Source organism: Rana temporaria, chromosome 2 (assembly GCF_905171775.1).
Source record: "Rana temporaria chromosome 2, aRanTem1.1, whole genome shotgun sequence".
In the NCBI taxonomy this organism is placed as follows: domain Eukaryota; kingdom Metazoa; phylum Chordata; class Amphibia; order Anura; family Ranidae; genus Rana; species Rana temporaria.
This window is the reverse complement of record NC_053490.1, coordinates 371,474,384-371,488,645: the sequence shown is the minus strand read 5'-3', so window position 1 is coordinate 371,488,645 and position 14,262 is coordinate 371,474,384. Positions and strand designations below refer to the sequence as shown.

The 14,262-nt window shown below is 40.4% G+C and overlaps 1 protein-coding gene across 2 annotated transcripts in view; it reads left to right on the top strand.

The window, feature by feature from the left end:
* Positions 1-14,262, top strand: part of DEF6 (DEF6 guanine nucleotide exchange factor) — a 111,765-nt gene that overhangs the window by 84,826 nt on the left and 12,677 nt on the right. For both annotated transcript variants that reach the window (XM_040337783.1, XM_040337782.1), the window contains exons 6-7: positions 4,719-4,827; positions 11,267-11,565. In XM_040337783.1, coding sequence (XP_040193717.1) covers positions 4,719-4,827; positions 11,267-11,565 — 408 coding nt within the window. The remainder of the gene's footprint in view (positions 1-4,718; positions 4,828-11,266; positions 11,566-14,262) is intronic.

The following is a 14,262-nucleotide window of genomic DNA, read 5'->3' as shown; positions in this document are numbered from 1 at the left end:
GCCGACCACAATGAAAGCGCCACCTAGCGGCCATCCAAAATATTGCAATCTAAGATAGGACGGCGCAATCCGTCGTATCTTAGATATGTTTAAGCGTATCTCTGTTTGAGCATACGCTTAAACATAAGTCGGCGTAGAGGTAAAAAAACATAGCAGGTGGTCCAAATGCTCAACAGAGAAACAGCATAGAAGTGCTTACCTGCAGGTGCCCGCTGAAATCGACACCTAACGACCCACCAGGGGGGTAGGCTGGAGTGTGCAGACCCTCAGATGGAATAAAGGGAAATACCAAGGTGGGTCTCAACAGGACGCTCTATGGGGTTAATGCGTAAAGTGGCGGATTAGGAGGTTAAAGAATAAAAGTTATTATGTAAAGAAAATAGCAGTAGCTATTGTTATATGAATGGTTCCAATCAGGAACCAAGGGCCAGATTCACAAAAGGGATACGACGGCGTATCTGCTGATACGCCGTCGTATCCCTGTTTCTATCTATGTGACTGATTCATAGAATCTGTTACGCATAGATATCCCTAAGATCCGACAGGTGTAATAGTTTTACACTGTCGGATCTTAGGATGCAGTACCGCGGCCGCCGCTGGGAGGAGTTTGCGTCGTAAACCAGCGTCGGGTATGCAAGTTAGCAGTTACGGTGCGTCGTAATTTTGCGCAAAGCACGTCGGGAAATTTGCGTCAGGAGCATGCGCAGTACGTCCGGCGTGGGAGCGCGCCTAATTTAAATGGTACCCGCCCCATTTGAATTGGCCCGCCTTGCACCGGACGGATTTAGGATACACCGCCGCAAATTTCCAGGTAAGTGCTTTGTGGATCGGGCACTTAGACAGGAAATTTGCGGCGGTGTAACCTAAATCGGTTACGTTACGCTGCGCCCGGGCTACGTGAATCTGGCCCCATATGTATAGTCTTTGGAACAATGGATACAATAGAAAAGTTTGATGAGGTGAAGAAGCAGTTGATACGTCTCTAAACCTTAATGATCCTTGGAACGCCGAGAACGAGAAAGAAAGAAAGAAACGTTTGCGCTTAAACTAGAAGGAAGAAGTAGGAGTTTACCTATTAATTAGTCCCTTACCTCCTTAAGGGGCAAATAAGGCAATAAGAAAATAAGAATGTGAAAAAGGAATTATTTATGAATGGGGGAAAAAAGCACAAAGATTGAAAAATAATTTTGTATAAAAAAGCCAAAAAATAATAAAAAATAAAAATTTAAATAAAATGTATATACTGGTATGTGAGAATTAATTTGATATGCATTGAAAATGGACCAAAAAGAGTTATAATAAAGCTCAACAAGCTTATTGGCAGTAGAGGTACTGATATGTGGAAACAGTTTGCCATATATCGGATCAGAAATGTATTAAATGGTACAGATTAATCAATACCTGCAATGATTGCATTGTCATTAAAGCTTGTATATAGGTAAGATAAGAAACAAAGGAAACGGAGTAAATCGATTCTTGCTTAGGCACAGTTAAATGTCACTAAAAGAATTCCTTTTTCACATTCTTATTTTCTTATTGCCTTATTTGCCCGCGAGTCCTGCTGCCTGTGTCAATGGACGCAGCAGCAGGACTTGTGAGTGCGCCTGCACAGTGCCCCCAGGGAAAGCGGCCCTCCGTGGGGGCACCTGATGAAGAGGAGGAGCCAGGAGCACCACTAGGGCACACCGAAAAGGAGGCTTCTATGTGGAAAACCCTTGCATAGAGCAGGTAAGTATAATATGTTTGTTATAAAAAAAAAAGAAAAAAAAGAATCTTTACAATCACTTAAACAACATACAATGAACTGTTGTTCACATTCATTGTCTGACACTCCATAAGGATTTTATTGTGGAAGAGCCCGTTGAGACATGTGCTTGAGAGTAAATGAATTATGCCTTTACCTCCAACTACCTTTCTATGCCTAGAGCAGCTTTTCCTCTTTGTGGTAAAAAAAGGCCTATATGAAATGCTGTGTACAAAAATATTTTTTTTAAGTAAAATCATGTAAATCTTCTATTTTGAAAAATGTCCCCTTCAAAACTGTGTGATTTAAAATAAACCACTGGCAGATATAAAACATCATGAGTCAGTTTGGCTAGAATTTTATTAAAATCATTAGATGTTATTCAACTGTAGATGTAACTAGCGCACTTTCTTGAATTTGACTTGATATCGGCCTCACTTTAAAGCATAACTCAGACCAGCAAAGGGCCTCATTAGAGGCCAGTTAGGTATGCTACATGCACATGTGCTAATAGGGAACATGCTGACAAAAGCAGAAAGCAAAGTGAGCAGAGTGATGAGCTTTTTTAGGTTTGCTGGTACTCATTTATTGTCTAGAGACAGACTGCTGAGAGAGGGGGTTGCTTAACTCTAATAAAGTCAGGTCACCAATTGGTAGGGACTGTGTAATTCTCAGGACTTAGACAGCCCATATATGATTCAAATTTCTTTCCTTCATCCACAGATGGAAGGAAAGAAAATTGCATGATTGCCCCATCAACACTGTCAGTGTTGATAGGAAAGTGCCTGCCACAGCACTATTTTCTGCTGACAGGAGGAGGCGCACGGGGAGCCTTCCTGGCCAGCAGAACATGATGATTACTGCTAGTTGCTATGACAGTTGGCTGTAATCGCATTTAACCACTTCTAAACCGCCGTACGTCTTTATACGGCCTAACTTTAAAGATTGATATCTCGGTAACGGCAGCAGCTGCTGCCACAACCATGGTATCAATCTTTAGTGTCAGCGGTTCTGTTAACGATAACGGCAGTCTCCGCGGCGGATTCGCCGCGAGAGCGCCGTTATCGGCGGCGGGAGAGGGGCCCGCCGCTCTCCTGCGCCTTCTGCCGCTTACCGTAGCCGTCGGTAGCGGCGGAGGCGATCGGGACCGTTCGTCTGGTGACTGGGGACGAGACTGAAGGAAAAATCTCCTTCGCCCGTCCCCATAGCTCTGCTGGGCGGAAGTGACGTCAAAACGTCAGTCCCGCCCAGCCTCTTAAAGAAACATTTTTTTTTTGTCATTTGAAAAAATGACATTTTCAATTTTTTTTATTTTTTTTTGCATTTTAGTCTAAATATGAGATCTGAGGTCTTTTTGACCCCAGATCTCATATTTAAGAGGACCTGTCATGCTTTTTTCTATTACAAGGGATGTTTACATTCCTTGTAATAGGAATAAAAGTGATCATTTTTTTTTTCCAGTGTAAAAAATAATAAAATAAATAAAAATAAATAAGAAAAAAAATAAAAAATTTTAAATCGCCCCGTCCCGACGAGCTCATGCGCAGAAGCGAACGCATACGCGAGTAGCGCCCGCATATGTAAACGGTGTTCAAAAGACACAAGTGAGGTATCGCCGTGATCGTTAGAGCGAGAGCAATAATTGTAGCCCTAGACCTACTCTGTAACTCAAAAAATGCAACCTATAGAATTTTTTAAACGTCGCCTATCGAGATTTTTAAGGGTAAAAGTTTGACGCCATGCCATGAGCGGGCGCAATTTGTAAGCGTGACATGTTGGGTACCATTTTACTCGGCGTAATATTATCTTTCACAATATATAAAAAAAATTGGGCCAAATTTATTGCTGTCTTATTTTTTAATTCAAAAAAGTGATTTTTTTCCAAAAAAAAAGTGCACTTGTAGGACCGCTGCGCAAATATGGTGTGACAAAAAGTATTGCAATGATCGCCATTTTATTCTCTAGGGTGTTAGAAAAAAATAAATATATAATGTTTGTGGGTTTTAAGTAATTTTCTAGCAAAAAAAACTGTTTTAGTCTTGTAAACACCAAATCTGAAAAACACCCAAAGTATAGAAGTGGTTAAAAAACAGACAGGCTGGTTGTACCCAAGTCTAAAGATGAATCAACTTGGGTACAATCAGCCTGCCCATAGATGGATTGAATCTTTGGCCGGTCCCTGCTGAATCGGCCAAATTTCGACCCATGTTTGGCCAGCTTAAGTGGATAGAAATACAAATCCTCTAGCAAGTAATGCTCCTACAAAAAATATGTATTTTAACTGAGTATATGTATATGTTTGCCTTAAGTTCATATTTAATACTGTCACTAATGCATTGGAATTTTTGCCACAGTGTGTTGCCATTTTTACCTGCATGGCTGCATGGTTACTTTTCATTTTTTTTAGGAGTGACCACAAAGATAGTTTCTTAGAAAGATGCAGTTTAAGATCCTTTTCCAAATAGGCTACTGTTCTTTCACTTCCCTTTACTCAGGGCCACTTGGTTTCATGAACTTGATCAAATGAGTAGAAAAAAAGTGTATGCGGTAACTGTTCATAAAATCAGCCACAATTCATCTTTCATCAGTCTGACCACACTGACTTCCCAAAAGGCTAAATCATAATTGGTTGGGAGGCTGTTTGAGCATTAGGCTGCAACAGCACAATGCATTATCTAATTAAAGGTTATATCCATTCAAAATTGATTATTCATTTATAGGTGACCTCGTTAAGTGCTTCATTTGGATTGTATAAGGTGTATTGCACCCTGGCAAAGTCAGCCTTCCCACACCCCAGCCACAACAGTTTGCCTTAACATTAGGTAGATAAGATGTATTACTCATCCTTACCTATTTTCCAAAAAATATGGTTTTCGTGCTTTAAATTATTAAGACTTGCATAATTATTAAAAACATTTTTTTCAAGAAATAGGTTAGCTACAGATGTACTACCTATATATTCTTTATATCCTAGATACTTCCTGACAGAGATGGCCGTCGATGTATGTTCTGCATTAAAACTCCCACAAAAACCCATGAAATGAGTGCATCTGACACAAAGCATCGGCAAGAATGGGTGACAGGTATAAGTGTGCTTCTAACTATGTGCAGCTTAAAAAAATAAATGTAATATGTTTCTTTTATCATTATGTCAGTAGACTGATAATGAATTGCCATTGACAATATATTCCCCAAGGCCATACATCTAGAGTGCAATCCTCTGAACTATGGAGACACACAGGAATAGTTGTGTCGAAGCTAAAAGCTCAAGAATAAATTATTTTAAGAATAGAGAAAATAAAATGAACTTCTGACCACTTTCTCTTTGGAGTAGATGCCATAGTGTATATGGCTTTAAGAATGATATCTGCATATTGCTCTTTTAGGGGTCTTGTAGTCTCTGTAGTACTCTGTAATCTGCATGTTTTAAAACATTTGTTCCGTTCACCCTCTCTGAAAATCACTGTTAAATGTAAAAATATCACAGAAGAACATTTCAAACCTGACATATTTTCCATTCTAAGATCTGTCTATTCTTGTCATTTGACTAGTCATAATATTCCTTTAATCAAATTGTAAGAATTCTTGGAATGTTATTTCCTGGCCCATCTCACGTCAGCACACGAGTTAACACCCCCTCTGGAGCCCCCACATGACCACCTGTTCCTAGCTAAATAAAAGACAGCCCCTCCCCCAACTAAGGTGTTATTTTTTGATCATGCTCCAGGCCACCTGTGGATTGCAGTTGATAAGTAATTTGTTTGCTGTATCCCCCTGCCAAACCTACCCCTCCATGTTCAGCCTCTCATAGAGTTGGAAGACCCTGAATGTTGAACGGTAAATCCTCCTAAAAACCTGGCCCCTTTGTGCCAGGGCCGCGGTCAAAATGATGCTTAAACAGCATTGATATTGTACAGCTGTGGTATTATAAGAGCTCTGCAATGTCATCATTGCTTCTCCCTTGTTTTTTTCCCCCCTGTCTTATAAAGTATATGCAGGGCACCGCACTTCTGGCTTTATTGTCAGTCTGAGAGCAGCTGTGAATGATGTCAAAGGGAGCAGGGAGATAGGCAGTGTAAGTCCGTAAATATTTGTTTTATTCAATCATTTCAAGGTAGTATCTTTAAAAACATGACTATCTATAGTGCTAAGAAAACAGTAACAGTGTTACAGCCACAGATCTGGGACAGCGTGCGTTCCACAGACCAAGATTAGAAAAATCGTAAGTGACGTGATTACATACCGAGCTTCACCTTACATGTCATGACATGATGACATAAGACGGAGCTTGGAGCACAATCACGTCACTTCCGGTTTTTGTAATCTGTCTGTGGAATGCACGCTGTCCCAGATCTATGTCTGTAACACTGTTACTGTTTCCTTAACACTATGCATGTTTTAAAAATACTACCTTAAAAAGATTGAATAAAACTTATTTTTATGGACTTACACTATGAGTATCAATCTTTCCCATCCATCCATATGTGAATATATCGTATGATCCAAAATCCTGTGGGAGAGGAAATTCCATTGGCACCAGGATCAGTGGCAACTCTGCTTGAATGTGATTTACCCCTGCAGGGGTACAGCTCTCCGGTGAGTGGGGAACCGAGAGCGGAGCACAAGTGGAATTCAACCCCTTTTTTGCACAGAAGTTGTGGGGTTGATTTATGCACAAGTCACTTTGGAAGCTACAATATAGAGACAATAATTTTGTCATTCTGGCTGTGTTTTTTTCTTGGATTGTGAAGCATTTGCACCAACTTATATATATATATATATATATATATATATATATATATATATATATATATAATACGTTTATATTATGAATATATATTTATTTTTAATTTATGAATTAATTGATGGTCATTTTAGTTTTTTGCACTTTCAAGCACATTGTACTTTTTATGAAGCACCTTTATAAATTACACTGATGAATTTGCATGGACATTTATTATAAGGAGTAGACTAGGAATTTCATTGAGTCATCTTGTTCAGCTGGGCAGAGAACCACTTAGGCCACGTACACACGGTCGATCCATCCGATGAGAATGGTCCGACGGACCGCTTTCATCAGTTCACCGCTGAAGCAGACTGATGGCCTGTTGTGAGTACACACCGTCGTTCAAAAAACCGATCGGGTCAGAACGCGGTGACGTAAAACACACGACTTGCTGAAAAAAAGAGAGGCGAAGGACTAATGGGGCTGGTTGAGCGGGCAAATCCTCTCACTCCCTTGTAGGGAGTCCCTCTGCCCCGTTGGGCTTCAAAGCGGAGCAGGTAGGGCGGGCTGTGTGGGAGGACCCCCTCACACAGCCGCCATTGCCACCCAGGGCATGGAGAAAGGTGGCAGATTGCCTCTGGGGGAGGCCTGCCTACTCCCAACTCCTGCAGTCCGGCTCCTCTCTCGAGTACACGCACAAAATACACTTAAAAAACAGGAAAAAAAAAAAAAGAATATTTTGCCTATGGGGCGTTCCAGCAGTAGTTCTCAGGGAGATTTCACTGAACACGCAGCTTCTGATATTTGCAACAGGATACCAATGAAAAGACTCCGTCATACAAAATAGGTTCACAGTGCCATAGAATTTTCTGTTTGATCTCTGTCTCTCTTCGGTGTCCTTGAATATAAAGGTGCTTCTGAAAATTTGGACAGAACAGGTCCTTTCCACCTACTGAAAAGGCATTGGCTTTTATTGCTCCTCCAGATGTCATCAGCACCACCAAACCCATTTCTAGTCAAATAAAATCTTTTATGGCAAGGTCAGTGACAGCACCCCAATCCAATGAGACTACTTTTAATAGCCTGGCTACGGAATAGGCTAGACTAGAGGTGCAGGGATTCTCATCCAAGGTTGTTCATACCTTGGCGACCAGAAGATCATGAACGCTACATATGAGAAGATATCAAAGAAGTTTGTTTTGTTTGCGCAGCAAAAGCTTTCTCTCCTGTGTTCCCTACTCTAGCCAATATCCTGGACATTTTACAGTCAGCGCTAGAGGTTGGTCTGGCATACAACTCCATTTAAGGTACAGATCGCTACTTTATCTTTCACAGGCTGCAGATGGGTACAAAAGCCAGGTGGAAAAAAATCATAATTACGCAACTACATAAAAAACAAATCCAATATAAACAGTGTTGACTTTCCAGTCCATACAGTGTTTCTAATAAAGCAGGTGATTTAAAACATTCAGGTTGTAGCTTGTGACTTCTTTCCGTTATTTAAGTGATATGAAGGGCCGCTTACCGGATAAGATGAATCACAGGCTATAGAGAGCAAACGGGCTCAGCAATGGTTCAATAGACCTATGGACATTCCTTCTGGGATTCACCCAGAGCCTATATCCCTCCCGATACAGCGGACTGCTGTTTTTATGCTATATTCCTTATAAAAAAGCAACGCCAGGTCTTCCTGTGTGTCTTCCATTTGGGATATATTTACCAGGTAAAAATAAGAAGCTTCATGGTGCAGTATTTCCGTTTAAAAGATTTATTACAGACTTCAAAACAAACTGACATCCAAAAGCAATGAAAAGATTCAAACAGCCGTGGCTCAAGCCAGCCAGCTGGTGCGTGGTGACGTCAGAGACTAGTGCTCCACCCGATGCGTTTCCCCGTACAAGGCTCTAGTACAATGTTTCCCCGTACTAGAAGTGCACTGCAAGTGCAGTTGCTCTAGATCTGAGGGGGAACTCTGAAATGAGGGGAAGCTTTGCTGATTTCTATCATCCAATCATGTACAAGCAAAAATTCCATTTTCAAAATTTCCCCTCAGAACTATACCAAATGCACTTGCAGTACACAGACTATTTACCTTTAATACATCAACCCCTATGTTCTCCTGGAGGGGAGGACTTCTCTTGCCAGGAAAACACAATAGCTCTGCGGGAGGGATTCCCCCATCAACACAGTTTTTTGCTTGGACATGATTGGATGATAGAAATCAGCAGAGCTTCCCCTCATTTCAGAGCTCCCCCTCAGATCGAGCAATGTTCATCTTTAGGAAATTTTGTATGAAAATTCTCACATTTGTTTGTCATTCAAAAGATTTGGTTTGCTTTTAGCGTCTGATTTAGATTTAGAATGATTGATTTAGAATAAATGAACTTTACTGAATGAAAACCACATCCACTGTTAGAAATCTGTTTGTTCAAGAGAGATTTCCCATCCCACTTCTTTGAATTTCCTTATCACTGCGGTCGAAAACGAATATTGATTTGACCCACTGATTGGAAAAACGAACAAACTTTCTTAGAACCTTCTTTTCCCAATAATTTTCATTCAAAATTCTACCCATCAATCACCAGCTTTAAATTGAAATCTTTTAATGAGCAGCCCCGACAACCAATGTCAAAGGTGGATTTTTCCTAATTTGGAGAAGTTTACTGCTTACTACTGTCATGTCTCTGGGATAGGAAGCAAAGGAAAAACTTCTCAAAGGGGGAAACCAGCAAGCAATAAAAAATGACAGAGGTTATAAGATTTACAGACTCTATACAACATAAAAAATGTCTGTAGCTTAGTCTACTTTAAAGGTTTACAGAATGATCTATAGTTTTTTTTGATTATCGTCAGTTCTAATGTATAACCAGTGATGCTGATCTGTTAAAACTGAAAAGAAAATGAAATAAACAAGAATTTGTTGCACTGTGACAAACCATATTTTTTAATGCTTCCCTAGAAGTAAAGGTGAAGAGTGATTGGTTAATATTTACAGTCCACTGTTCTCATATTTTTTTTTCTATGGTTAATTGACATAAGCTGGGTACAAACTATAAGAACATTTGAAACAAAGGATTGTACAAAAATTCTCCTAGGACAAAGGCTTTGTTTGTTTCTGATCATGCGCAGTCTTTTGTATCCGACTTTTCTCGTACAAAAAACATACACATTAAACGTAAACTGTTATGCCGCGTACACACGATCATTTTTCGGGTTGTAAAAAATGTAGTTTTTTTTTAAATGTATTTTAAAATGATCTAGTGTGGGCTTCAGAGAATTTTTCGGGTTCTGAAAAACGCCCAAAAATTTTTTCGAACATGCTCTGTTTTTTAACGATGTTTTAAACAATGTCGTTTTTCGGGTTGTAAAAAATGATCGCGTGTGGGCTTTAATGACGTGAAAAACCTGCCCATGCTCAGAAGCAAGTTATGAGACGGGAGCGCTCGTTCTGGTAAAACTACCGTTCGTAATGGAGTAAGCACATTCATCACGCTGTAATAGACAAAAAATCGAGAATCGTCTTTTACAAACACAAAATCAGCAAAAGCAGCCCCAAGGGTGGCATCATCTGCATGGAACTTCCCCTTTATAGTGCCGTTGTACGTGTTGTACGTCACTGCGCTTTGCTAGAGCATTTTTTTTTCAACGTCGTTTTAATGATGAAGTTGAAAAAAACTTCGTTTTTCTAGAGGCTGAAAAACTTCATTTTTACAACCCGAAAAATGATCGCATTCGTTATGTTCACGTATAAGAAAAAGTTTTTCCCTTTGGAAATTTTAATTTGGAAAGTCTGAATCGGATGTCAAAAGTTGTTTACACACTATACAAAGATCGAACAATCTTTTCTCATATAGAATTTTTCTTCTGATTTTCCCAAAGTGTGTACCCACCTTAAGCCCCAACATGTTAAAAGTGGTGGCCCACGGATTAGGGGCTTTTATTTACTCGTTTACAAAGAACTTGACACGCCTGACCTCAGGACTAGGCACCATCAACTGCAATTCCTCTGTTTAATGAGAGAATCTCAGGGTGCAGTCAGGGTGCTCTTAATGTAGATGTAAACGCAATTCATGAAATTTAAGATGGGCACATATATTTGCAGTATTTTGTTATCTCTCTTCAAAGAGCTAAGTCCCATATCTCTCTCCTAAACCATTCCTGTTATCAGCCTAACTCCTGACAAATTCTCTGACACATCAGATAAAAGCAGCCTGAAATTTCTGTCAGGGGAGGTTGCTAAAATAGATTAACAGGGAGCTAGCCTTATTACAAAGCACCTCTGAGAGTCTCCGACTATGATGAGAAGGGGGTGTGTGCCTTTCCTCCAATCAGCAATTTTAGCTATCTTGACGGTATGCCCAGACATCACACTCTGTGTTAAACAGGAAGAGAAAATCTCCTAACACGATCTGAACTTTATAAACAGTATATAAATGTGAAGACAGCAGATATAGATGTAAAACCTATATAGGGAGATTTGGTTCATCCCTGTGTTTCATCTGAGGCTGTTTACTTCACTGGGTGTATGGAGGGTTTACATCCACTTTAAAAGAAAGGGAAATGGTGGGTGTAGCTTAGTACTGATATCAGGTAAGGCCCTTAGGGGCAACGTGAAACCCGATTCCAAAGTGGACATAGCACAGGGCTAATATAATAACAGCAAGCACAATGTAGGTTCCTCTCTTAAGCAGGACAGTTATGCGTTTGTATTGGTAATCAATTTGCATTAATTAATACAGCAGTAGCTTTTCTGAGTCATGATTTTGGCAATAACTTTTATGTCTGTACTTCTTCAGCTATCCAAACAGCTCTCCGTCTCCAGAAGTCCGGCTCTGTCTCTTTACACCGTGAGCTACAAAGTAGGCGTAGGGAGCAGAGGGAGCAACGGGAACAACGCAGGGTTGCACGAGAGCAAGAGTTGCATCGATTGGCAGAACTTCAGAGTGAAAGAGAGAGACAGCAAAAGGAATTGGAGCAGCTGAGAGAGGCACAAAAAAAGGCAGAAGAAGCCATGATACAAGAACAGCACAGGCAAAGAGAACAGCAAGAAGAGATGCAGCGACTGTTGTCAGGAAAGCTAAAAGAGGCAGAGGAGGTGAGTGAGGGAAGTGAACTAGTGGGTGTTGATAAACAATTTGTCCTTGAAATATCTACCACTCCTCAAAGCTGTTTCTGTAACAGCAAGTCCTGCTGCAGTCTTATGTTTGACTGGTATCCAGTGTGTTTTATTAGTATATAAAATACATTTTTATGCTCATAAAAAGATTTTTACACAAATTAGGAAAACGTTTTAGCCAATAGTGAACACCACTGGCAATCAGAGGCACTCTTTATTTCCCCCTAGTGATAACATGATCATCTCAAATGATACCTAGATTTGAAGTATTTTTATACATTGGATTATTGCTACCCTAACTTGAGGAAAAGACAATATATTTACAATCACTTTTTTCAGTCTGTGACACATTTGCATTAAGCTTCACTGCTCAATACTGAGCTGGAGCTCCGCTTTCTATGATCTCTCAGCAGAAAATGGGGGTAAAAAACATGTGCAATATGTGCATATTGTTGCAAATGTGACAGCAAACTCTTTTATGTCAGTCTTCTCTTCTTTGAAAAGTAAATGGAACCTAGCACAGTGTAAAAAGAAATGTGTATAAAGGTGCTGACTTCGGGCCAGATCCACAAAGAAGTTACGCTGGCGTATCTATTGATACGCCGCGTAACTTCTAGTTTGCTCGGGTGTATCTTTGTTTTGTATCCACAAAACAAGATACGCCTGAAGCTGGGCTAGATCCGACTGGCGTACTTCTTAGTACGCCGTTGGATCTAAGGTGCATATTTACGCTGGCCTCTAGGTGGCGTTTCCGTCGATTTCCGCGTTGAGTATGCAAACTAGCTAGATACGGCGATCCACAAACGTACGTCCGGCCGGCGCATTTTTTTACGTTGTTTCCGTAAGGCTTTTTTCGGAGTATAGTTACCCCTGCTATATGAGGCGTATCCTATGTTAAGTATGGACGTCGTTCCCGCGTCAAATTTTGAACATTTTACGTTGTTTCCGTAAGTCGTTCGCGAATAGGGCTTTGCATAGAATGACGTTCAAATCGTAAGCATTGGCTTGTTGTGGGTTAATTTCGAGCATGCGCACTGGGATACCCCCACGGACGGCGCATGCGCCGTTCAGAAAAAACATAATTTACGTCGGGTCAAGACGTATTACCATAAAACACGCCCCCATCTCATCCATTTGAATTGCGCTCCCTTACGCCGACACAGTTACACTACGCCGCCGTAACTTACGGCGCAAATTCTTTGAGATTACGGGAAATACGATGTAAGTTACGGCGGCGTAGTGTATCTGAGATACACTACGCCGGCCGTAAAGAAGCGCCGCGCTTCGTGGATCTGGCCCTTCATTTTTTGTAGATGCTACATGGCTGTTATGCTAAAAAGTTGGATTTAGTAAAATGATAATGTCCAGCTTCAGTTGTAAGGGAGTTAAAGTGGTTGTAAACCCTTACAGACCACTTGGCCCTACAGGTAAACCTAAATTAAGGCTTACCTGTAGGTGCCAGAAATATCTCCTTAACCTACACGGTTAAGGAGATATTTGCAGAAAAGGCTGCACCGATGTCTACAGCGCAAATGCGCCATAGACAATGTCGCAGGCGCACTGAGCGTGCTGTTAATGAATGGGACAGTGTCATCCCTGACGGCTCCCACACGCATGCGCGGGAGTGACGTTATCGCTGCTCTGGTCAGTCACAGCGTCGGGGCAGCGATACCCGGAAGTCACTCTGGGTATCATGGCGGCGGCAGAGGAGAGGAACGAGGGTCGCTGCGGGTGCTTCGATCTCAGGTAAGTAATTCATAATGAGCTAGTATGCTATGCATACTAGCTCATTATGCCTTTCTCTTGCAGGGTTGTTTTTTTGTTTTTGTTTTTACTTTCAGAGGGTTTACTTCCTCTTTAATACAAACGTTTTACATTTCATATCCTTTGTTTCTATTCATTGTCCACCATGTTTTCCAATATTTATGATATCCTATTGTTTCATTTATGAAAGAAATTCTTATTCAGCCTATATTTCTCAATACAGAAACATCAGATTTTTTATTTGTTGTGTTTGAGAATGAAAGGAAGAATCTGATTTGTTGATATTGGGCAACACAGATATTTTGATTCAAATTTTCGTATTCGATTAATCGATTTTTTTTTTAATCGATTAATCGACTAATTTCGATTAATTATAACACACAACTACTTTTAGCTGATCTCCTTGCATTGCAACTCTGCATTAGTCAGTGGTAAATGTGGTATACACTATATACAATCACCCGACACTAGTTAGTTTCCACAATGCATGACTTAACTTCACAGTTCACACAAATAAGTTTAAAATTCAAACTGTAGCACTGACATAAGTAATTTTTTCTTATTAAACTTTAAGAAAAACATAGAAAGTTAGTTTAACTTTAATTATAAAACGTATCTAGTATATTGACTGTCAGTCACTTTATAGTAGGCATCACTTTAGCCAGACATGATCGCATTTTATTGACAATATACCCTGAAGAACTGAACAGTCTTTCGCACGGAACAGATGTTGCCGATACACAAAGAATTGTCTGCACAAAACTGCTTAGGACAGGAAAACAATGGTTATTTTTGCCCCCTTCCCCTGATGGAGCCTGATGCATCCTCCTGCTCCACAGATGCAAAGGTACCTCAATCCAATGGGTGCAGTTTGCTCGCATCCAGCAGGGTATGTCTCACTGTCCAGGTTGT